Source organism: Chanodichthys erythropterus, chromosome 18 (genome assembly GCF_024489055.1).
Source record: "Chanodichthys erythropterus isolate Z2021 chromosome 18, ASM2448905v1, whole genome shotgun sequence".
In the NCBI taxonomy this organism is placed as follows: Eukaryota; Metazoa; Chordata; class Actinopteri; order Cypriniformes; family Xenocyprididae; genus Chanodichthys; species Chanodichthys erythropterus.
In genome coordinates this window covers 23,907,118-23,934,030 of record NC_090238.1, presented here as the reverse complement: position 1 = coordinate 23,934,030, position 26,913 = coordinate 23,907,118, and the positions used below count along the sequence as shown (strand labels likewise).

The following is a 26,913-nucleotide window of genomic DNA, read 5'->3' as shown; positions in this document are numbered from 1 at the left end:
AGTAACCACACCGTATTCATGAGAAACAAATATTTATTTTAAAGTCTATGGTTGCCATTTGTCCCAAACAGGTCAAAAATCACAGATATATTGGGACAGTAAGCTCACAAATCACCTTGGAAACTATGGAACCAGGATTTTTCCTTTTTTCACCTTTCTCCCCCTTTCTCTTCAGTTCCTACTATGCTTTCCAACCAGCGGGCACGAATGGGGGGCAGCTGTTCATAAGTGCTGAAGCCCAGCTCTGAATTCTGCTGGGGCAGCCGAAAAAGAAGAATGTGATTCTTCAACACCTGAAGCAAAAAAACAGATGAGTCACTGAAAGAAACAACACCAGGAAAGAGAGATATATAATGGAGACAAAAGCAGATCCTGGAAATGAAAGTTCTCTTTAATGTAGAGGTGATTGCCTGATGGTACCTCATCTGTCAGATAGTAGGTCGTTCTTAGCAGGCTCCGACGTGCTGCCTCTACCTCCTACAGAGTGTGGCAAGTCAGGTTGGTCATAACTCACAGCACAATGACAAAATAAGACAGCTAAGAGACCATCTATCACACTTTTCACTCCAACATATTTCAAACTCAACCACTCCATTTGGGATTATGTGACAGAACACTTGCAAATATAATAAATTATAGCTTCTCCTGGAGGAAACGTTTGCAAAAAGTACATTTGCTTTACTTGATGACTTAAAATTTTGGTCTTTTCCTCACATTAAGCCATTATATGGCTCTAGAAGACTTGGAATATAATTCAGTCATACTGAATTAAGTCATACTACTTGTGTATTATCATACACAAACGCATCGATTCACTTCAGAAGGCCTTTATTAACCCCCCGGAGCCACGTGGAATATGTCTTATGATCGATGGATGCACTTTTTTGGGCTTCAAAATCTCATTCTTCCCATTATAAAGCTTGGAAGAGCCAGGATATTTTTTAATATAACTCTGATTGTGTTAGGCTGAAAGTCATATACACCTAGGATGGCTTGAGGGTGAGTAAATTATGGGTAATTTTCATTTTTGGGTGAACTATCCTTGTAATGCCCTTGTAGTTTACCTCTGTCACTGCATCCTGGGAGAAGATAAAAGCATTGAGATGGGCAATAGCGACGACATAAAGTACAGGACACCAGTTCCTCTTCAGAGCTCCTGTTACTAGTGCTCGAAAGTACAGCCGCAACAGAGGCAGGGAGTCCTCCATGGGGGATGTGAACTTTTCCAGTGGAACAGGCAGCTGTAAAGGACAAACGAATCAAATTTCAGATGGTGATAATCTTAACTGGTTTACAAAAGGTATTTGCAGTTTAGTCATATGTACAGCACATATAATCTCAATATTTACGGATAAGCTCTGAAATGGCTTAAAAGGGCTAATGTCGTTCAGTAAGAACAGTTATTATTTCAACCAAACAGTCACTGTCAAGTATTTTTAAAATGTTTAATGCAAAAATACATTTGTCACATACAACTTGTCACTCTTGTTAAATTTCTGTGAATTTCAATTAACTAAAGTTCAACTTTTCAAATGACAAAAATTTAAATTCAATACGTAAAATACAATAAAATTACTTAATTTTATGCACTAGAATAACAATACATGGTAATAATTTGTCTACATTTTATTAAAACCATTTAAAATCATCAGGAAATAAAGATATTTTTAATTAAATATTCCAGTATCTATTATAAATGATTTATCCGTGCACATCATAATTTTTTTAATTCAATTGTTTGAGTGATTACGTCTCTTCAACTACTTGATTTATAATGATTTATTTTACAATGTTTTTATGAACTTTTTGAATTCTATGGTTTTACTTTAAGGGTTAGTTCACCCAAAATTGTCATTTATTACTCATCCTCATGTCGTTCCACACCTGTAAGACCTTCGTTCATCTACAAAACACAAATTAAGACATTTTTGATAAAATCCGATGGCTCAGTGAGGCCTCCATAGCCAGCAATAACACTCCCTTTTTCAATGCCAAGAAAGCAACTAAAAACAAACGCCAAAAATATTTTGTGCGCCAAAAATAAAAAAATAACGACTTTATTCAACAATATCTAGTGATGGGCGATTTCAAAACATCGCTTCACGAAGCTTCAAAGTTTTACGAATCTTTTGTTTCGATTCAGTCGTTCGAATCGTGTATCAAACTGCCAAAGTCACGTTAACTATTGAAGTTTCAAAACACTTATGAAATAATTGAACACAGCCTCGTTTACTGAAATCTTGTGATTTTGGCGCTCCAACATCTGATTCGATCAAAAATATCTTGATTTGTGTTCTGAAGATGAACGAAGGTCTTACGGGAGTGGAACGACTTGAGGGTGAGTCATTAATGACAGAATTTTCATTTTTGGGTGAACTAACCCTTTAACAGGGCATAAAAAATCATCTGGTCTTTAAAATTAGGTAAATACACTTCAGATGAACAACAACACATGACATTTTACACAAAAAAGATAAAAAGTAAAGTAATATGATTTAATTGCTTGTAGAACCACCTTTAGCAGCAATAACTTGAAGTAATCATTTTCTCTATGACAGTATCAGTCTCTCACATTGTTGTGGAGGAATTATGGCCCACTATTCTTCACAATGTTGCTTCAGTTCATTGAGGTTTGTGAGCGTTTGTTTATGCGCTGCCCTGCCACAGCATTTCAATCAAGTTGAGGTCAGGACTTTGACTGGGCCCGTGCAATAACTTGATTCTTTTCTTTTTCAGTCATTCTGTTATAGCTTGCTGGTGTGCTTGGGATCATTATCCAGTTGCATGGTCCAATTTCAGCTGTCAGACAGATGGCCTCACATTTGCCTCTAGAATATTTTTGTATAGAGAAGTTCATGGTCGACTCAATGAGTACAAGGTGCCCAGGTCATGTGGCTGCAAAACAAGCCCAAATCAACACCCAGCCACCACGTTGCTTGACAGTTGATATGAGATGCTTGTGCTGATATGCTCGGTTTGGTTTTGCCAAACGTGGCGCTGTCCATTATGGCCAAGCATCTCCACTTTGGTCTTGTCCATTTAAAGGACATTGTTCCAGAAGTCTTGTGGTTTGTTCAGATGCAACTTTGCAAACTTAAGCCGTGCTGCCATGTTCTTTTTAGAGAGAAGAGGCTTCTTCCTGGGAACCCTTCCAAGCAAGCCATACTACAGTCTTTTTCTAATTGTATTGTCATGAACTTTATCATTTAACATGTTAACTGAGGACTGTAGAGTCTGAGATGTAGTTTTTGGTTTTTTTGCAGTTTCTCTGAGAATTGCACGGTCTGAACTTGGGGTGAATTTGCTGGGACGTCCTCTCCTGGGAAGATTGGCAACTGTCTTGAATGTTTTTCACCTGTGAGTAACCTTCCTCACTGTAGAATGATGGACTTTAAATTGTTTGGAAATTAAATTAAATTGGTAATTAAATTAAATTAAATTAAATTGACCTTTTCTAAAATGATGGCTAGCAACGATTGCTTCTCTAAGATCATTGCTGATGTCTTCCCTCCTTGGCATTGTGTTAACACATACCTGAATGCTCCAGACCATCAAACTGCCAAAACTTCCACTTTTATAGAGTAGGCCACACTTGATGATCAGCGCCTGACTGCTACTTATCCTCTTAATTCCTATGGAAGCAGTAAGTGTGTCCTTATTTTTTGTTGAGGCCTCTCCATTTTGGCCTAGTTTTTGTTAAATAAATAATGACACAATGTGATATGCCATGTGTTGTTGTTCATCTGAGGTTTTATTGGCCTAATTTTAAGACCTGCCAATGACCAATGATTTTTTTATTATGTCATGATACGTAAAACCATAGAATTCAAAAGGGTGTCATTTCTTTTTCACATAACTGTAGAAGGATAGGAAGAAATAAAACATAAAATGTGCATTGAAATATTAGCAATAATTAAAATGTTGCCTAATTTTATATTGGCAACAAAATAACAGTGAACAAACTATTTACCACACTAATATCATGCATATCAAGCAAACAAATTGGTGAACTAAATTAGACTTTCCCAACTAAAATCATCTGATGACCTTGTGAACTGCACTTCAATGCTCAAATCTCAATCTGAATTGGATCACTGCTTCAGAATGATGCCCATAATTGCAATGAGAAAGAACTGTTTCCATCATGCTTATCCTGCGCACAGGACGTCTGATGAAAAGAAACCCCTTACCTGCTGTAGCGAGACCCCGAGCGATCGCAGCATTCCCACATGTTCCCCAAACACGGCCAGCCTCATGGTGACATTGTAGCGCCGCTGTAGAGGCAAAAGCATGAAGCAGCCAAAGAGTGGGTCACCGAATGACACAGCCTCATATTGCACCAGTAGAGCAGAGTATAAGTCATGAAAGGAAGCCAGGCCTGGTGGAGCTGAGCCCAGATCCAGCGCCTCAAGCTGGGCTGGTTGAGTTAGCCTGCGAAACAGCGCCCAAGTAAGCTCTTGAACAGGCCGTTCCAGGAAGAGGTCACTGGAGCACAGAAAGACACAGGCTAGCCGGGCTAACTTAGCCACTGGTGGCACTGCTGTGAGCGCCTGCTCCCTCCAGCTCTCCAGAACAAGCAGCCATTGAAGGCAGTGAGTAGCTGACTGTACTGACCCTGCTGGAAGAGACTCGACCAGCTGCCCACCACCAGCTGACCATCCCGTTCGTTCATAGAGACTGATGAGTGGTAAGAAGGGCCAATCGGAAGGCAGGGAGGGGCCAGTAAGCTCAGGTAGAAAGTGAGATCTGATAAAAGGGGTTCTGCCGAGGTACCGGTCACGGGATGAAAGGACAGAGGGTTCCATGTGAGCAAGGTGGGTGAGGTAGCAACCACGAATGGAGGGCAAATGATTAAGAGCGTCACGTAGCAGGGCACCAACGGCAGGTGATGTCCTTTCCTTGAGCTGCAGCTCGGCTAACGCAGCCACCTCTGGTTCACCACAACCACCCTCCCTAACAAGGAAAATAATGGGATTATTACAAAATGTATCCATATCACATAATAAAAACTAAAAACAGTTAATTCTCATGACAGAGAAAAAATTTCTCATCCTCAAAGTACATCCTTTCAGTGGTTAAATTGTGAAAAATATAAAATATAAAAATAATACAAAAAAATATATACATTAATAAACAAACATACATACAGAACAGTTTAATAAGTTTGGGGTCAGTTATATTTGTTAATGTTTTTGAAAGAAGTCTCTCATGCTCACCAAGGCTGCATTTATTTGATCAAAATACATTTAAAACAGAATATTGATTAATATTATTACAACTGAATTATAACCTTTTTATATTTTAATGTATTTTAAAATGGAATTTTAATTCTGTGATGGCAAAGACGAATTTTCAGCATCATTACGCCAGTCTTCAGTGTCACATGATCCTTCAGAAATCATTCTAATATGCTGATTTGCTGTTTCTTATTATTATCAGCATTGAATGCAGTGGAATTTTTGTGGAAACTGTGATGCATCTTTTTCAGAATTGCTTGATGAAAAGAAATTTGGAAATAACAGTGCTTATTTGAAAAAGAAATCTGTTATACCATTATAAATGTCTTTACTGTCATTTTGATCAATTTAATGCATCCTGAATGTCTTCCCCGAAAAAAAAAAAAAAAACATATTCACCAATACCAATAAAAATATAACTAATAAAAACAATAACTGTCAACTTTCCATGGAAAGAAAGATCTGCTCCATCCTGTCTGAAATGTGCAGTTTGCTGCTCTCTTGTGAGTATGATATGAAACTACAGCTTGATTAGGTTTTTTAACATTACAACAATACAAATAAACCATAAATGTATTTAAAGCATTTTTGAAACTACTGAAATACAGAAGCATCTGAACAGAAACATTGCACAATCAGAACGATGAACAATAACATGAAGGCAATAATACGCAGTTTTGAGACTGGAGACCCTTGATGTAATTTCTCCCAATGAGTTTCAGCTTTTATCTTGGTGCAGTTAATGAAACATAAGTCCTGTCCTCATGACCCATGTCTGAAGAGGTTCAAGAATATTAATACTATCATTTCACATCAAAGCAAAATAAAAGACATAAATAATCAGAAGTAACCGAGATGCATCAAATAAAATAAATTGGTTCCTAGAAACCGTCTGATCTGTAGGCACTTAAACAAATTTGTACAATTAGTTAAGGTTAAACAAAATGAAGGATAATTTGGACTCTTTTTTTTTTTGCTTAGACTGAATTCAAAGCATAGTGACATTTGTAATGACAATAAATGTGCAAAAATATAATTTCACTGCATTAGAAAAATAATAACAAATAAAGTAGCATCTGCAAACAAATGACGCTAGATCTAGCTTCACTTTTATAAGTCTCTTTTTTCATTTATTTATTTGTCCATTTATTCCTGGTATCAAGGTGACTTTTAGCGGATGTATAAAGTCTAGTGCCTAGCGTCTGAATATTTTTTGGGCACTATATGAGAAAATGTGAATATTATTTTGTGCATAGAATGTATTATACAAATTACAACCACACCAAGACTGCAAGGCCAACACTGGGAGATGAGAACTTGCAGCAATGCTTCAGCAGAGACTTACGGAAGGAGGCTGTGGCTGAAAGTCACGACAGACAGGAGTTCATGTGCCAAGTATTCACCGCCAGGCAGAAGCCAGGACAATAAAGCCAACGATACTTGGTGGAACAAGGAAGCGTGTTTGGCCACCTCTGGGTCAACTGGAACCTAACGATAATTAAATCACAGAATAAAACAGGGTTCCTACACATTTTCCATTTCAAAATTCCATACTTTTCCAGACTTCCAAACCTCTCTGTAGATTTTTCAAACTATATTTAACAAACAGTAAATGGTAAATACAGCACTGTTTTCAGCATTATACACTGCCCGGCCCCCCAAAAAAGTCGCTGTTTGGATTTTAATAGGCAAACATTTAATAATCTATGAATGGATCATTATTCCAGTGATTATTATGTTTCTAGCATGCTTTATGTTTGGCTCATTTAACCCTAACAGAAGGAGTGTGTAGCTTTTTAATTTCTTAAACAACCATGTAGGAAGACACAACATGGCCATATTCCAGGATGACAATGTCAAGATTCATCAGGCTCAAATTGTGAAAGAATGGTTGGGAGGGAGCATGAAGGATCATGCATGAATTGGCACCTCTGAGTCCAGACCTTAAATCCATTGAAAGTCTTTGGGTTGTGCTGGAGTAGACTTTATAGAGTGCTTGACTCTTGCATTGTCAATACAAGATCTTGACCAAAAATTGATGCACTCGAAGGAAAAAAAAATGTTGTGATGTTATTTTTACATTAAAAGGTGCATCAATTTTTGGTCAAGAAGTGAGCACTCTGTAAAGTCTCCTCAAGCACAAAGACTTGAAATTGGTCTGGACTTAGAAGTGCCAATTCATGTGTGAAAATGATTCTTCATACTATCTGAACCAGTCTTTCACAATTTTAATCCTGGTGAATCTTGACATCGTCATCCTGAAATATGGCCATGATACGTCTTCCTACATGGTTGTTTAAGAAATTAAAAGCTACACACTCCATCAGTTATGGTTAAAAGAACCGTTGCCAAACATATAAAATGCTAGAAACATAATAATCACTGTAATCCATTCATAAATTCTTAAGTATTTGCCTTAAAATACAAACAGCAACTTTTTTGAGGCAGGGCAGTGTGTTTGGTATATAAGACAGTCATTTTTATTTTCTGCTTAAATGATTGGAAGAACCTTAAAACAGCAAAGTACAGTCTGATTTCAATCATTGTTTGGTCCTTTATCTGTTGCTGGTTTGAGTGGCATTTGAGTAAAAGTTCAATAGACTCGTTTATGGTAAAGACAAACAGTTTTACCTACAGAAAATGTGTGCCTTGAATTCATTCAATCATGTTTGACAATCACTAAATTATCACTAAACTATTACAATTAAAACACTCTGCTTGTATGATACATTTTTATAAATTCTTAATTATATATTTTAGAAAACTGAATAGGGGCAATAGTCTGGAAACACAATTCTTTTTCCATATTTATCCAGACCTGGAAATTACTCAGATCAAATTCCATACTTTTCCAAACTATGTAAGTACCCATTTATTGCATTTCAATTTATTTTAATAACCCAAAAAGGAAAATTCTGTCATTTATTACTCACCCTCATGTTGTTTCACACCCGTAAGACCTTTGTTAATCTTTGGAACACAAATTAAGATATTTTAGTTGAAATCCGATGACTCCGTGAGGCCTCCATTGGGAGCAATGTCACTTCCTCTGTCAAGATCCATAAAGGTACTAAAAACACATCTAAATCAGTTCATGCGAGTACAGTGGCTCAATATTAATATTATAAAGCGCCGAGAATACTTTTGATGCAGCAAAAAAACAAAATAACGACTTATTTAGTGATGACCGATTTCAAAACACTGCCTAAGGAAGATTCTGAGCATAAATGAATCAGTGTCTCGAATCATGAATCGGATCGCGGGTCAAACTGCTGAAATCACGTGACTTTGGCGCTCCAAACTGCAGATTCGACACACAGATTCACAATGCTCCGATGCTTCCTGAAGCAGTGTTTTGAAATCGGCCATCTCTATATAAGTCGTTATTTTGTTTTTTTGTATTCTCGTCGCTTTATAATATTAATATTGAGCCACTGTACTCACATGAACTGATTTAGATGTGTTTTTAGTACCTTTATGGATCTTGACAGAGGAAGTGACATTGCTCCCTATGGAGGCCTCACTGAGCCATCGGATTTCAACTAAAATATCTTAATTTGTATTCCGAAGATGAATGAAGGTCTTACAGGTGTGGAACGACATGAGGGTAAGTAATAAATGACAGAATTTTCATTTTTGGGTGAACTAACCCTTTAAGTCTTAAAGGATTAGTTTACTTTTAAATAAACTTTTCCTGATAATTTAAAATTAAAATTAGTTTCACTGCAGCTTCAAATTGTTCTACACGATCCCAGATGAGAAATAAGGGTCTTATCTAGTGAAACCAGTGCTCATTTTCTTAAAAAAAAGAAAGTTATATAAGTTTTAACCTTAAATGCTCATCTTGAACTAGCTCTCTTCTTCTTTATTTGAATTCCAGCAGTGTAGAAACTGCTAAGTGTATTACTGCCCTCCACAGGTCAAAGTTTGAACTGATTGTTATATACTATTGAACTAGCCTATTGCATATAAAAATTAGTTCAAACTTTGACCTGTGGAGGGCAGTAATACACTTAGCAGTTTCTACACTGCTGGAATTCAAAAAGAGAAGAAGAAGAAGAGAGCTAGTTCAAGATGAGCATTTAAGGTTAAAACTTATATAATTTTCAATTCTTTTAAGAAAATGAGCGATGGTTTCACTAGATAAGACCCTTATTTCTCATCTGGGATAATGTAGAACAATTTGAAGCTGCAGTGAAACTAATTTTGACCTTCAATCGTTTGGTGCCCATTCAAGTCCACTATAAGGAGAATAATCCTGGAATGTTTTCATCAAAAACTTTAATTTCTTTTCAACTGAAGAAAGAAAGACATGGACATCTTGGATGACATGGGGGTGAGCAAATTATCAGGAAAAGTTTATTTAAAAGCGAACTATTCCTTTAAAGCTATTTTTCAGGTCTTCTTTATTTCACACATTAAGCAAAGAAATTAAAATAGATTTTTTTTCTATTTAAAAGTATCTATATTATAATTTAAAATTATTTATAAATAATATCATTATGCATAATATGTGTGCAAAGGCTGTTTTGTTAAATGCAGATTGGTTTGTTGCAGTTACCAGCTTGTGAGCCAGTCTGAGCAGTAGATACAGCAGGTGGTGCTCATGGCGTAAAATCCAGGAGCTCATGTGAGAAACTGAGGGCATGGCTCTGATGCAAGACTGCAGATAGCTCAGTACAGAGTCAGAGAGGATGAGACGACTGAACTGATAAGAGACAGAGAAAGAAATTTACTACTAATTTAAAAATCACAGCATTTTTCTATCAAAATAGTTTAGCCAAAGTAAATCTACCTTCTTAATTAAGCCCTTGTGGATGGAGGTGATGGTGTTCAGCAGGTATAGGAAGGCAGTAGGGAGGGGCAGAGGGGAATTGGGCCCAGCTATTGTGCTGGAGTTCATCAGTCTTGAGCAGGACAGGCCTGGCAGACTGGGGACGACCTCCCCACCAGGGGCACTCAGCCCGGGGTTACAGATCACAGAGTTGGACCTGCAGAAGGAGAAGAAATCATACTCACTATTATGTTCCATTTATACTTTTTGTATGGCTCAAAATGATCACTGTAACATACAATACAGTGGTATTCAAGGTTCAAACATTCACTGATGCTCCAGAAGGAAACACGATGCATTAAGAGCCGAGGGATGAAATCTTTTGAATTCAAATATCAAAGTAAATTGTACTTAATTTTTCTGCCGGGAAACATGCAAGTATCTTCTGTTGGTTCAGTACTAAATGAAAAACAATGATATTTAAACAAAATAAGAAATATTTTGACATCTTCATCCTGTTCAAAAGTTTTCACACCCCGACTCTTAATGCATTGTGTTTCCTTCTGGAGCATCAGTGAATGTTTGAACCTTTTTTTAATAGTTGTGTTTGAGTCCCTCAATTGTCCTCAGTATGAAAACACAGATCTCAAAATCCTACAGTCACTGCTGGAAAGGGTTCAAATATGCAAAAATGCTTGAAAACTGATGAATCTGCAGGAGCTGGAGGATTTTTCTGAAGAACAGAGCTCAGTTTAACTGCTCAGAACAAACAAGAGATTCATGATCAACCATCACAAAACAAAAAAACAGTTGTAGATCATCAGGTAACCACACACAGTATTGATAATCAATGGTTCACATACTTATGAATGGGGTTATTTTAATAAATTCAGCTATTGTTTTGTCTTGTGAACTAAATGCAAACATCTTTTATGTAAAATATCTTACTCAGGACAGTAATAAACAAAAAATAACGTGCATTTTTTATTATCCCTCTTATTTTATTCAAATAATTCTCATTTTCACAGATTCTGCAAGGGGTTCACATACATTTTCATGCCACTGTATATGCCCAGGCACAAATAAAGTCATTATAATTTTTAAATTATTTCTATTTTACTAATATTACTAAACTATTTCACTGTTTTATTATTGTTTAATATTCCATTTATTTTATTGATGTATATAACATTATGTTTTTGTAAATATGCTAATGCTAAAAACATGAATTCATATGATATAGTAACAGATGTGGTTAATCTCAGAACACTAATTAACAGAACACCCTACCTGAAGCTGCTGGTCATATTTTGCATGGCCTGGTGGGATATCAGGGGCAGAAGCACATCTGAAGTAAGTGACTCTAGTTCTTGTAGACACTGTACCGGCTGGAAAGAGCTCTGACAAATGAATCAGATCAGATTACTCATGTTACATACGCATAAGATAGTAATTATTTAAAGTATCTGTATATAATAGGCCCATTTGCACTAAAAGCTTTGATTACCACAACTAAATTTTGATATATTCCAAAAAAGGAATAAAATAAATATGAGAGGGGGAAAAAGTAGGCAAATCAGAGGCTGTGAATGTCTCTCAATTTCTACTAACAGTGTAAAAAACAAAAATGCATTTTTTGAGAAGATACACTCAGCAGCTATTTCGTGCAGACAGCATTATCTTTCCTTGAGGGAACTGACTGAATACGCTGAATAAAGTGGAATAATCTCTCATATTTTGCCGTTTATCACACCAGAAGCTTTGATTCAGGGCAGTTTGGCTCTAAAAGAAGCCACTGATTATCCACTTTCTAAGGGATGAGTTCCTAATGTTTTATGTATCATTCATGCATCTATTCATAAACTTCTCAAAGCATTTAAAGGGGTCATGACATGGATTTTTTAATAATATTTTAATATTTTCGTTGAGGTTCACTTATAATGTTAATAAAGTTTTTTGCATTTAAAGGGGTCTTGACTTGGATTGTTTAAATTATTTTAACATATTCCTTGAGGTTCACTTATGTTTGCACAAAAAAAAAAAAAAACACATTTATATATCTGATATATATATATATATATATATAGATATAGATATATATATATATATAGATATATGAGGAAAACCGATTATTTTCAACCTTCATTCTGACCCTCTGTATGAAATTATCCATTTTTAAGGGGTGGATCTTTTAAAAATGGATCAGTATTGGAGTATCAGTATCAATACCGACTCACTATTGCATACAAGTAACTGTTTTGAAAACATTATCAATATAAAAAGTATTTTGAAATAATTTACTTACAGTTTGTCATGCAGCTGCTGTCAGATCCAGTACAGTTGGCTGCCTAAACTTTCAACAAAAGTTTCTTTGCAAACTCTCAATTAGACTGTGCCTCGATTACAAAACAAAATGCTCCGAACAAACATACAATGCTCTGACACGAACCAGGACGCCATTAAAATAAACAATCCACTTGTTAGTGATGTCTTGCTCTGGAGGCAGCAGTCGTATGTAGGGCTGTCAAACAATACAAATTAAAGTTTGAGTTTGTATAATATATGTGTGAGTAATGTGTGTAATTAATATGTATATACACACAATGTAAATACAAATTAATGTATATATTTAAGAGAAATATGTTATTTATGTACAAAAAATGTATTCATATATAATATAAATTATATAAAAATATAAATAAATACATATACTTGCAAATATTTCTCAAATATATACATGGATGTGTTTGTATTTATATATACATAATAATTACACACAGTACACCCACATATATTATACAAACTCAAACTTTTATTTTGTATGTGATTAATCGTGATTAATCGTTTGACAGCCCTAATCATATGCAATCGTACTTGCTTGTGTGATCCTAAAATATCAAAACAAGCTGTTTTTGGAGCTTGATTACATAAATGCTTTGCTTATAAGGATGATTACGTTTAAAACTATGAAAATTGCAGGATGTTTTAATGATACAAAGACCACTTGTGTGCCAAAAGATCAAGGCAAATTTGATTTCTCATGTCATGGCCCCTTTAAATAAATAAATGTAATTTGTGTAAATAAAATAAATAAATGGAATTATGTAATTTTATATAAATGTAATATAGATATATATATACACACACTAGTTTGGGATCGGTAAGATTTTTGATGTTTTTAAAAGAAGTTTTGTCTGCTCACCAAGGCTTAATTTATTTAATTAAAAATACAGTAAAAACAGTAATATTGTGAAAAATTATTACAATTTAAAATAACTGTTTTCTATTTGAATATATTTTACAAAGTAATTTATTCTCCTGTTGGCAAAGCTGAATTTTCAGCATCATTACTCCAGTCTTCAGTGTCACATGATTCTTCAGAAATCATTCTAATATGATGATTAGTTCCTCAAGAAATATTTGTTATTATTATCAATGCTGAAAACAGTTGTGTACTTTTTTTTCAGGTTTCCTTAATGAATAGAAAGAACCGCATTTATCTAAAATACAAAGCTTTTGTAGCATTTTACACTACCGTTCAAAAGTTTGGGGTCAATAAAAAATTTTATTTTTATTTTTTTGTAAAGAAATTAATACTTTTATTCAGCAAGGATGCATTAAATCAATCAAAACTGGCAGTAAAGACATTTATGATGTTACAAAAGATTAGATTTTAAACAAACACTGTTCTTTTGAACTTTCTATTCATCAAAGAATCATGAAAAAAATATTGTACACAAATTCTTTTGTACAATTGTAAACAAGAAATGTTTCTTGAGCAGCAAATTGACATATTAGAATGATTTCTGAAGGATCATGTGACACTGAAGACTGGATTAACGATGCTGAAAATTCAGCTTTGCCAACACAAGAATAAATTACAGAAAACAGAAATTATAAATTATAGAAAACAGTCATTTTAAATTGTAATAATATTTCACAATATTACTGTTTTTACTGTATTTTTAATTAAGTAAATGCTCCCTTGGTGAGCAGACGAAACTTCTTTTAAAAACATTAAAAACCTTTGAGCGGTAGTATATATATATATATTAATATATGTAAGTGAGGATAGCAAAATAAAGTAAACTGTGACACATTATACCCAAAAATTATTCATACAGTGGACTACCGGTAAAATTGATTCAAATTTGGAACCAAAAATTATTCAGACACTTTGTGTTATCTGACATAATTAAGATTAATTTTTTCTGACAGATTAACTCTGAGATCTTGTCATATTTTATTACCATTTTTTAAAACTATAGTGAATAAACTGTATTAATGAATAAAATGTGTCTGAATAAATTTTAGTTTGACCGTATGAGTAACGAAGAAAAGGCCATTTTTTAAAATGACCTTGTCAGTGAGGCTGATGTGACACTAGCTTTGATACTTATTTCTTTTTTTTAAAAACCTACTTGCACACAGAGCTGTGAATAATACGCCTCCACGTAGAGCAGGTAGGATGGAAGCAGAATCAGAGCACTTGACATTTGAGACGAGCCATCGAGTGCTCTCACACAGCCCTTGAGAGAGCTAATGACAGTGGGCTGGAGACCAGTCACATGACTCCACAGAACAGGAGGAGGTGGAGGACACTCTGTACCCTGAGCACTGTCAATATAACCATATCCAAAATGAATGTATGGCAAAAATGAAGCAAGACAAAAAAAGTAGCACATATTTCTCTTAAAGATGATAAAGAGGATTTTTTCGTCGACTGAGAAACCAAAGACTGTTAGTGAGTTTTTGAAATGAGCGCATGCGTAAGAACAACCCCCCCTCCTTTCGAGGGAACGCCTCCCAAAACTCGTGCCACGAGTATTGGAACAAGTGTTTACCACCGGCATTCTCTGTATCGTGTTAGTGGATTCATTTTGTCGGACTCACCGCAGGTAACTCATAATCTGCAGTTGTTACTCCTGACTCCTGACAAAAACATCGCATGTGGCGCCTGTGGAGTGTGGAAAGTTACTGGAGTGCACAGCCACGCTAGTCTCTCAAAAGGAACGTCATGGCAGTGATTGACAAGCCAGAGCGATGATCGCATAAACGATTGGCTGATGTTTTTAAGGCCCTACCTCGTGCACAGATGATGTATATTAATATTATTCCTTTCAGTGCACCTAATAAATAGTTCTTTATCAGTTAGTAAAGACAGTTTCAAGTAATATTGCAAAAATGTATAAAACAAAACATCCTCTTTAGCACCTTTAATAAACTTTAAAACACTATAACAACGGTTAGTCCTACTGACCGTTTCAAGGTTCCTGGCAAACTGTAAAAGTTAATCAAACAGAAAATAAACATAAAGCTCTTTATGATTACTTTTAAGGAAGCAACAGAATTGCTCAATTAGCGCACTTTCTTATCTTATAAAACAATGCGGCAGTTAATAATACACATGTTAGTTTTATATTTATGTAATGTGCAATTGTTCAGACATTTGGACATGGTTTGCCACAATTATCATATCATAAAAGTGAAGTCTCACTTGACTAGGCCTCTCTGCAGTTCTTCATGGCATCCTGCGGTTTGTGTGACCTGAGTAAGCAGCACTAGTAGAGCTCTGATTCGGTCCAGCTCCAGAAACAGCACAGCTTCAGATGAAGCACATGGCCGGTTCCCAGCCTGCAACCTCTTCACCAGCACAGGATACAGGTCCCTGGAATGAAGGACACACTCACAGTCACTACAATCAGATGCTTTGAATACTTCCTCAAACATCTGCATATCTGTCACTGCATAGTTACACACTGTATTTTAACAACCGCTGCAGCTTATTTTCATCAACTGAAAAGGGAAGCGAATGGTCACCCTCACATGTAAAGACTGCAAGCCTGTCCGTAGCCAGCAGCAACTGCGAACAACCTCAAAACCTCAGTACTGCAGCGAAGAGCTTCACCTGCTTCCAGCAACATCTCTGATGGCTCCACAACCACAAAACGTGACAAAAGCTCCTTCCCTCCTAGAGAGTTTAGCTAAGAGACACAGGCTGATTAGGGCCATGCTTTGACTTTAAGATACATTTTATTCTAAAATGTACAATTTTAGTGTATTAGAACTTAGGAAAAACATCAAAACTTCACATCCAAATAGCATTGTAACCCATAGCAAGACTATATACACAAATTTCAGCACAACACTATGGTTTGACATCTGAGTTGGAGACCTGTCACATCTTTTAATAGGCATCATACTCGTTTACTAAAGAGGGTGGGAGACCTGTCAATCTTGCAATAAGTATCATAATTATTTACAATTAGTGGGTGTTTGACACTGTTAACCTATAGTATTCAGGGAATACTCACTATTCTAGCACAAGCATGCCTCCCTGCACTTGCTAAAACACGAAGCAGCTTCATCGCCAAGGCAATAGGCAGCCCATACAAAGAAGATGGAGCCTGGGAGGCAGCAGGAGTCCAGGAGCAGGGAAGAAACTCAGAAATCACAGTGTCCATCAGCCGCGGGCAGTCCAAGATCTGACAGAAAAAAGGTTTGCATTCTAAAGTTTGGTTCATAAGGTAATAGCACCGTTCAGAACAGTGTTGTTATTCTTAACTTAAACTATTAAAAAGTAATAAAATAAATTATAAATATATCAGATGAAGATCTTGGTCCATTTACACACTGGCACAAAAAATCTTTTACTCACATCTGACACAGTTCAGAATTTGTTGCACACATGTAAACACAACAATCCACACAAAATGATATTTTTTTTCACATCCACCTCCAAATGTGGTTTTAAATCACATACATAACCAATATCTGGACACCTGACCTGTGTCTAAATATATATATCCGATTCCCCTTCAAATTCCAAGCCACAACAAGGCAAGGGCAACTTTTTAATGTCATATTATGATGCAGACATGCCTATATATTCACGCTCGCCCTAAAACTCACAGCTTTTTATTGAGGTAGAAACTTTATATTTGGGTAAGAAATTGTGCCTACACAGAAACATTCAGGAGAATAGAAACTAGTTTTCAACCTCTGGCCAATGAATTTTATAAATAAAACAGTTTGCTATTGAAAGAGCTATATTAGGCTATATTTCTCAGCAACAAGGACATAACTTTGTAATTAAACCCACAGCTTCACTTTTAAAAGGTGCCGTAGAATTAAAAATTGAATTTATATTGGCATAGTTAAATAACAAGAGTTCAGTACATGGAAATGACATACAGTGAGTCTCAAACTCCATTGTTTCCTCCTTCTTATATAAATCTCATTTGTTTAAAAGACCTCCGAAGAACAGGCGAATCTCAACATAACACCAACTGTTGCGTAACAGTCGGGGTGTACGCCCCCAATGTTTGCATATGCCAGCCCATGTTCAAGCAAGAGCAGGACGTCTGTGCACAGCTGAATCATCAGACTAGGTAAGCAAGCAAGGACAACAGCGAAAAATGGCAGATGGAGCAATAATAACTGACATGATCCATGATATCATGATATTTTTAGTGATATTTGTAAATTGTCTTTCTAAATGTTTTGTTAGCATGTTGCTAATGTACTGTTAAATGTGGTTAAAATTACCATCGGTTATTACTGCATTCACAGAGACAAGAGCCGTCATTATTTTCATTATTAAACACTTGCAGTCTGTATAATGCATAAACACAACTTCATTCTTTATAAATCTCTCCAACAGTGTGTAATGTTAGCTTTAGCCATGGAGCAAAACTTCAAAATCATTCAGAATCAAATGTAAACCGAATCTAAATAAATTTTATGAGGGTTATAAACCATTTTTTTTGTAGCCAAATAAACCATTTTGAGGGTTATATTAGCTGTGTAAACTTTGTTTATGCTGTTCAAGGCAAGCGCGAGCTCCGGGGGTGGGGGAGCAAGAGATTTAAAGGGGCCGCAACCTATATATCGGTGCATAGTTAATGATGCCCCAAAATAGGCAGTTAAAAAAAATTAATTGAAAAAAAAAATCTATGGGGTATTTTGAGCTGAAACTTCAAAGACACATTAAGGGGACAGCTTAGACTTATATTACATCTTGTAAAAAAAACGTTTGATGGCACTTCTTACGACATTACTTTATTTCACTCGGAGTTCTAGATCTAACAAACCACAGATAATATTACAAATGAAAATTACCATTATTATTATCATCCATTTAGTCAGATTTTTCATGCAAACATCCATGACAGTTTTTAAAATATCCATGCTGGCAGGTAATCATGGTTCCACCTGAAGTGAATTATATAAAGAATTTTATTTGCATGGCCATTCAAAACCAGCTGTGTCTAAAGTGAATGTAAACAGGCGGGGAAAGAAAATTCAAATATGGTCAAAAGATTAGATCTGTGCTTTAAGCCTCGCACCTTAAATTAAACTTAAACAAGAATTAGAAATGTTGCCTTGGCAACTAACTGAAATAAAATAAGCTGAAGTTGAAGTACAAACATTTCTAAACCTAAAACTGAATAAAAATAGATAAACTAACTAAATAAAGCTAAATAGAAATGTTTTTTTTTAATAAAAATGTCAAAAGCACATAACAAAATGACAAACTTACATTCATGAAAACATGCTCAAACTATTACATAAATATTATATATAAATAATTATAAAATAACAGTGGTTGTTCAGAATTCAGTTACCTGTATGGCTGCAGCAGTCGAGTGGCGAGCGATACGGATCAGAATCTCCAGAATATCAAGAACAACCCGGGGAGAGGGCCGCACCACCTCCAGGATGTAGCGCAGCCGAGGAAGACCCTGCATCTTCAGAAAGCCCTGATGGCAACACAGACATTCCAGTAATACTGCATAACTAAAGGCAGCTTCTAACTTTGCAGAAAGCGTACAATCTTAGGCCCCAGTTACCTTGACAACATCCTGCCTAGCAACATCATGATCTGTTTTCTTTTCTTCTTTCTCCTTTGCTGTTTCTTTTAAGGCCTCATCCAAGCCTTCATCTTCCACATCCTCATCCTCCTGAGCAGTTGGCAGCAAAGGAAAGGTTGCCATCCCAAGCAACCATGGGAAGGCATTATCCAAACACTCCTAGGATGATAGACATTTAGTGGTTCCTTATCAGCAAAAGTGCATAAATGATACGTAAGATGATCGTCTCTTACTTCATCATCAGATGAAACCAGCAGAGCTCGCAAGGCATGCACCGCTGCTGACATCACACCCTCTACACCGTCATCCAGGGAGAAACGTAGAAGGAAAAGGAGTCCAGCATCCAGTAAAGAAGACAAAACGCTGCCCTTCAGTGAGGAAGTGTACTCACCAGCATGGGCCTGATGGACAACACAAGCATACAGTGTTCATAAGAGACAAATCTACAGAAAGAAAATAGACAGATAAAGTAGGCCATTATCACTTTATTTCACAAAAGAAAGTGTCCAATAAAAGGGTTACCAAGATAAGGGAGTAGTATTCTGTTGGTCATGTGATCTCAACATGTCTATACCCATGAGAAGACCCACTCCATATAAAATAAAATAGTTTTAATCAGGCTGCTGCTATGACTGGAGTCTTCATCTCATGTAAATTTTAGATTATTTTAATAATTATTGTTTGTGAAATCAAATCTACTGCGATCTAATAGCTTTTCACCTTAATTCAATTAACTTTTTGTATTTTATTTTTTTTAATATTTGTTTACTTTGGTCAGGACATTAGCGAGAGTGCTGACGGCCAGAGTGCGCTGTTGGTTGAGCTGACTGCGTGAGAGGAGGAAAAGCTCTTGCAGCGAGTAGCCAGCCAGCTGGAACAGAGGAGAGAGAGAAAATTATAGTTATTATTACACATATACAACATCTACACACGTCTGCATTTGACTAATACAAACACCTTTTAAAAGAAGTACTGGCATCAGTTCTATTTCACTGCCAGTCTAAAAACAATCCAATAGATACATTTAGCTGAACCCACTCACCTCTGGCTCCTCTCCATGGTGATGCAGGCCCAAATGGGTGGGCAAGTCTTTATTGGGTGGGATGAGAGTGCCAGCAAAATCAAAACGTGCTTGCATAGCCTGAAAATTTAACAAAGCTCACATTACAAACAAGAACATTTCATCTCATTATTAAAGGTGCCCTAGAATTAAAAATTTAAATTTATCTTGGCATAGTTGAATAACATGAGTTCAGTACATGGAAATGACATACAGTGAGTCTCAAACTCCATTGTTTCCTCATTCTTATATAAATCTCATTTGTTTAAAAGACCTCCGAAGAACAGGCGAATCTCAACATAACACCGACTGTTGCGTAACAGTCGGGGTGTACGCCCCCAATATTTGCATATGCCAGCCCAATGAGCCCATGATCGAGGCATAACACAAGGGCAGGACGTCTGGATGTGCACAGCTGAATCAACAGACTAGGTAAGCAAGCAAGAACAACAGCAAAAAAATGGCAGATGGAGCAATAATAACTGACATGATCCATGATGACATGATATTTTTAGTGATATTTGTGAATTGTCTTTCTAAATGTTTCGTTAGCATGTTGCTAATGTACTGTTAAATGTGGTTAAAGTTACCATCGTTTTTTACTGTATTCAAGGAGACAAGAGCCGACGCTATTTTAATTTTTAAACACTTGCAGTCTGTATAATTCATAAACACAACTTCATTCTTTATAAATCTCTCCAACAGTGTGTAATGTTAGCTTTATCCACGGAGCAAAACCTCAAAATCATTCAGAATCAAATGTAAACATCCAAATAAATACAATACTCATATAATCCGATGCAAGCATGCAGTATGCATGACGAACACTTTATAAAGATCCATTTTGAGGGTTATATTAGCTGAGTAAACTGTGTTTATGCTGGTTAAAGCAAGTGCGAGCTCCGTGGGTGGGGGAGCATGATAATTAAAGGGGCCGCAACCTATATATCGGTGCATAGTTAATGATGCCCCAAAATAGGCAGTTAAAAAAAGGAATAAAATAAAAAAAAAATCGATGGGGTATTTTGAGCTGAAATTTCACAGACACATTCAGGGGACACCTTAGACTTATATTACATCTTGTAAAAAAAACGTTCGATGGCACTTTTAAAGTAAGTATAAAATTAAATTGATCTCTTTTCAAATGCATGTTATACATCCTGTTGTGAATGATTCATCCACGCATGGTTCAGTTTTTTCATTTTTACTCTACCTTTAGAACTTGATCTTCTGGTGAAATTACAGACATCTCTCTGGTGATGTATGCTAGAATTCTCCAATCATTTAGTGTACATAAAACTCATCTTGCAAATGACTGCAAGCTCGCATTCAGATCTGCTTTCATTAAATCAACAACTGAAAGACAGAACCAAGCCCCCATCCTAATTTTTTTTCTTTGATAATTAATTTCACTTGGATGTAATCACAATAGAGATCCTTATGTCCATAGCACAAATATTGCAGGATTAGTTACAGTATGTGCCAAAGCTTCACACCTAAGGTTTGGGGTTTTGGAAAAAGCAAGCACAACTAATTAAACAACCTCTGTAGGTTTCCTGGATTGTACCTTTTTGGTGCTGAGCATTCTGGGTGCAGGAAGGTCTCTTGTCCATTCCAGTTTTTCTGGCTCCACCTTGTCCATGTGAAGCCACTCCTTCTGTGGCTTGATAGGCAGCTCCTCCTCTGTAAAAATAAATAAATAAATATATATATATATATTTTCCATTCTCCTCTTCTGTGCCGTTTACGTCCAGTGCTTTCAGGTTCTACATCAAAACACTGACACGTTATTGGCCGGCTCCTTCTTCAGCATCACACGCATGCGTTGTGCTGCTGACGTGAACAGCATCGGCCAATACTGAGCCGGCGTTTTGATGTAGAACCTGGAAGCGCTGAACGTAAACAGCGTATGAGAATGACACAGAAGAAAAGAAGCTGTTAAATAAAGTTATTTTTGTTTTGTTTTTGCACACAAAAAGTATTCTTGTCGCTTCATAAAATTAAGGTTGAACCACTGTGGTCACATGATGATGTCTTTCTGGACCTTGAAAGTGGTGGTTAAAGGTCATATACCTCTCGTATTACACCAAAAATATCTTAATCTGTGTTCGGAAGATGAACGAAGGACTTACGGGTTTGGAACGACATAAGGGTGAATAATTAATGACAGAATTTTCATTTTTGGGTGAACTAACCCTTTAAAACAACCAATTCGCATGCATATTGACAGTACCACATGCTGACGGCAGTGCAACTACGGAAGAACTGTCCTCTGAACGGTAACCCCTGATGTGCTTCATCCATAAATGTCAATGAGTTCCTCTTATCTCTATTACCTTAAAACAAATTGGTGCTTGCTCTAGCTAACTCTGATCTAATCAGACTAATTGAAATTGATGCATCTGCCTTAGCATGCTGGGCTCACAGCTTAGCTGGACAGATCTGCAAAGTGTACAGTCCAAAATCTGTGTGGCCAGTTCCAAGCCCAGGGTGAATAAAAAAACTGGAAAGCATCCAGCTGCACTTGTGCTGACAAGTTTGATAAGACCTCATCCAGTACATTAGCTTTACTTTCCACTGCTGTATGCATGCAAACCAGTACAAATACAAAAAAAAAAAGACTAAAACAATACTGTAATGAGTAGCATGTGTCAAATAAACCACAAATATGTAGGTTTTCTGTGTCTTTACAACATTTCATCGCAACACAGTAGTATATTATATGATCTGTTACTGCTAAACAAGCTCTGAAATCACTTACCTGTAATCGGAGGCTGAACTACAAGCTGATTCTCATCCTCTTCCTCATCATCCTCTATGGTATCCCTTTGAGATTCCTGTGCTTTTATTGTGTGGTCTAACTCTGTACAAGTGCTATTAGGCAAACGTTGCGCAGGACTGGATGATGACTCGGATCCTGGTGTTCTCTGTGCCTTCCGAGATCTCACAAAGTCCACTAATCTGGGGTCTGACATAATGCAACAATGTGAGGTCTAAAACTTTTAAATAAATTAAACGAATAAAATCAACAAAACAAAATAAAGAAAATGGTCAGTGAAAAGGTGATTAAATGAAATAAAAAGCACTAATCAACCTCAGGAGGTCAAACTATGAGTGTCTTTTATTAAATATTTAGGTCCCACTTTATATTAAGGGGCCTTAACTACTATGTACTTACATCAAAAAATAAGTACAATGTACTTATTGGGTTCATATTGAATTGCAAAACACATTTGCAGCTATTGAGGTGGGATATGGGTAAGGTTAGGGAAAGCTTTGGTGGTATGGGTAGGTTTAAGGGTAGGGGTAAGGGTTAAGGGATGGGTCAACAGTGTAATTATAAATGTAATTACAGAAATTAATTACAGATGTAATTACATGCAGGTGTTTTTAAAATATAAGACCAATGTAAAAACATGTATGTACACAATAAGTGCATTGCATCAAATTATTAATTTAAATGTAAGTACATAGTAGTTTTGCCACTTAATATAAAGTGGGTCCAATATGTATTTTATATGAAGTTTGCAACCTCGTAACTAAAATATGAGACATTTTCTGGCAATAAACATTAATAATACCTTTCAAACGTATGGGGTTAGTATGATTTCTTAAATGTTTTTGAAATAAGTCTCTTTTGGTCACCAAGGCCACCAAGGTTATCGATCAAAAATACAGTAAAATATATTTTAAAATGTAATAAATTTGTGTGATGATGGCAAAGCTAAATTTTTAGCATAATTATATCTAGTCTTCAGTGTCACATGATCCTTCAGAAATCATTCTAATATGCTGATTTACCACTCAAGAATCATTAATCATTTCTTAATATCAATGTTGAAAACAGTTGCGCTGCTTAGTATTACTTTCCTTAAAAAAATGCTGACCCTAAACCTTTATTATACATAATTTGTTAAATTACTATGCAAGAATGGGTTTGCAAATAAAAAGCATTTTCATGCAAATTATAATGATAATTGAGAAGGCTAGCCTGTTAAAGGTGCAATATGTAATATTTTCTGTCCGCTAGAGGTCGCTAGAGGCCTATTCAAAACAAAGGCGTAGCTTGATGATGCCAAGTTTTAGAGCGGAATCTTGGGACATGTGGTCTTCAACTCAACGGATGGTGCAAATGAATTGGGATAGGACTCAGGAAGAAATCATGTTCATGGATGCGATTATTAACGTTACTGTAGTATGAAGCAGAGCAGGAGCGAGTGTTGTGGGAGCTGAACGAGGTTGCTGGAGCGATTGCGCAACACACGCCTCACGAGCAGCAGAACTTTTATTATGCTACAGATGCCGGCGCCGCTTACGCTTTTGCGGTCATGATTATGAGGTAACACAGCTCTGTTTATCATATTAGATACATTTGAGTGTGCTGAAAACGATGTTATAACGTTACTCTGTGCGTTCGCTCAGCGGCTGCTGTGAAACACTGTTGCACACTGCAGTAAGATAGATCGATATCATATTAATAAATTCTGGATGGCTTGTGTTGATAAATGGAATGCAATTAATTTTAAAACGTATTGTATGATGGAGAAAATGCTGTATTACTGTTACTAAACATAAAGCTGCATCTGATTATGCTATGTTAGCTACTTGACAAAATAGTGTTTTTCTCTGAGGCATGGTAAAGCCTGGTAAATCGAAAAAAAGACTAAACATGTTGAGCTATATAACAACAATTAGTTTTCTGTCTATAAATATATCAAAACAGTTGTTCCCTTGCCTATTAAAACATGTAAATATTAAAGCATGTGGTTTCACCTCTTCGGAAACCGAGGCAGACCGAGGGTTAATGCGGGTTTGACGCAATTGACAGGCGACTCCTCACACGTCCCGGAGCCTTGGTTAAAATTGCAATTTTCTTACGATTTACTAATAGTTGCAAACATTTGGGATGTTGTAAGTACTCAAGTGAACAAAACATATAACACTGGTCTAGTGGTTTTTGGATGTTTTACTGCAAAATTCTTACATATTGCACCTTTAAGGAACCAAATAATATATTCCCATAAACAAGCAAATATATATTTAGTATTTTTTTCTTACAAAGAAAAACAGATATAACAGATGTGAATGGTTGATCCTGCTGAATGCAACACTTTACACCCTTCAGTAAAAACTAAGAAGTTATTGAGCTCACCAAGCTGTGCCAGAAGCTTCCTCTGTTCCTCAAGTATCTCACTCTTGGACATCGCCTGCAACCTTGCCTGATTCTCCTCATGGATTTTCATTGTCTCCATGGCACTATTTGCAATCCCAAGTCCTTGGCCTGAAAGTAGCAAGGGGCCACCAACACGGTCTGTAACAGAACCACACACAGAAAATATGTCATGCTTTAGTTAGCCATGAAAAACTAAAAAACTTTGTGGAATGTGGGATAGCACTCACTCACCCATAACATCTGATTCGGGTCGCTCAGTCTCCATGCTCTCCAGTGGTGAGCAGCCCACATGTCTAGATGCAGAAGACTTATCTCTAGTATCTGAACCATTTAAAGACCTCTGTGCTGCAATTTGACGTGCAAAAATACTTTTTCTTCCTCTAGGAGCTTTTTCCTGCCCCTAAGTGCAGTAAAAAAAATGCAGAAACGTCAGACAATAGAACTAAAGAAAAGATATTTTGTATGTATAATGTTTCTCACCTCATTTTCCACTACAGATCTACGTAAGACTTTGGGGAAAGCAGTGCCTGTGATACACGGGAGCGACACAGGTACTGCACTCGTGTCCCTCTCCTATTGGGAGGAAGACATAAACAATAGGCATGGCATAATCTTATCATTCAATCAAACACCAGACATACTGTAATAAATATAACTCACAACGATCCTGGAGAGAACAGCACTGATATGAGTATCATGCCTGTCCAGTCGCTCTTCAGCATCCTCATCTTCAAAACGCACCCGCTCCTGTTTAAAGCGTGACTTCTTTGCGGGGGTCAAGGTGGGAATCTCATCTGGAAGATCTGAAGGTGCAGTCAGATACATTAATTTCAGTCCAAGGCTAGTTTATTTTCTACAAAACATGAATGCAGGTCTAATGAAACTCATTATTAGATCTGTGTATGATGTTAAAACATGTGATTCAGTAACTGACAGAAAGCTCAGATCTTCCTAACTTACCTTCAATAGTAACAACATCTCTCTGCTTTTCCTGCTCATGTGCATCAGCAGCTGCAGCATCTCCTCTGCGTTTATCAGGGCGCTTCACTACAGTGACAGTGGACTGGCCGCCCGCCGCCAGAAGTTCTTGCTGCTCCCGGAGCAGATCCGCCTCACTGTCTGTGGGCTTGGGACGCCGCAACATCCCAGACTCCTGAAATAACACAAGGGCGTCAAATGTTTCAGAGTAGAGTGTGAGGAATAATACCGACTCAACATTTACCCCTTAAATCTGCATCTTGTACTTCACTGACTTACAGTATTAATATTTTGTTGTTGGCTAGCAGTGGATAATCAACACATATCTAGCGAGCTTCAATATCTTTATAATAATAGTTAGTCCGTGATCAGCACAACAATTACGTAAATGTTTCTTTATTGGGAATCCAGGAAGATCGTTCATGCCACGATCCTCTGGCTGAATATGTACACTAAACACATGTAGAGTTTACAAACGTGCCTCAGCTTCCGGGTTAACCACTACAAAATAAAAGCCTTTCGGTTTAAGATTCTAAACCGATAGCATCGTTATTAAATAATCTAAATATATAATATAGTATAAAATAATGGATTTTTTTTTTGTGTGTGTGTGTGTGTGTGTTTATTCTTATTATTGTTTTTATTTACATTACTGAAATTGTATGATTTGTTTCCCTTTTACTACTATCATTGATTATTATATTATATTATATTATATTATATTATATTATATTATATTATATTATATTATATTATATTATATTATATTATATTATATTATATTATATTATATTATGAATATTTATTTAAAAACAAAA

General features: G+C 36.3%; 1 protein-coding gene across 1 annotated transcript; it reads right to left on the bottom strand.

The window, feature by feature from the left end:
• Nucleotides 1-26,562, bottom strand: rpap1 (RNA polymerase II associated protein 1). Its single transcript, XM_067368135.1, has 25 exons — nucleotides 26,375-26,562; nucleotides 26,078-26,270; nucleotides 25,778-25,920; nucleotides 25,598-25,690; nucleotides 25,349-25,517; nucleotides 25,097-25,255; nucleotides 22,706-22,912; nucleotides 21,512-21,627; nucleotides 19,927-20,025; nucleotides 19,654-19,755; nucleotides 19,118-19,285; nucleotides 18,864-19,043; nucleotides 18,639-18,773; nucleotides 16,326-16,496; nucleotides 15,838-15,995; nucleotides 15,509-15,679; nucleotides 14,433-14,628; nucleotides 11,302-11,411; nucleotides 10,033-10,228; nucleotides 9,799-9,945; nucleotides 6,583-6,725; nucleotides 4,191-4,953; nucleotides 1,065-1,241; nucleotides 421-477; nucleotides 1-293 (listed from the first exon to the last, which is right to left on the bottom strand). The coding sequence occupies exons 2-25, from the start codon at nucleotides 26,259-26,261 to the stop codon at nucleotides 150-152; spliced, it is 4,188 nt and encodes a 1,395-aa protein (XP_067224236.1). The 5' UTR covers nucleotides 26,262-26,270; nucleotides 26,375-26,562; the 3' UTR covers nucleotides 1-149.
• Nucleotides 26,563-26,913: the final 351 nt, after the last annotated feature.

Coding starts and splice junctions, on each gene's coding strand:
- rpap1 (XM_067368135.1), bottom strand. CDS start 26,261: ATGTTGCGGCGTCCCAAGCCCACAGACAGTGAGGCGGATCTGCTCCGG. Junction 25,518..25,597: donor GATCTGTAGTGGAAAATGAG/GTGAGAAACATT, acceptor TACTGCACTTAG/GGGCAGGAAAAAGCTCCTAG. Junction 21,628..22,705: donor AGTTCAGCCTCCGATTACAG/GTAAGTGATTTC, acceptor TTATTTTTACAG/AGGAGGAGCTGCCTATCAAG.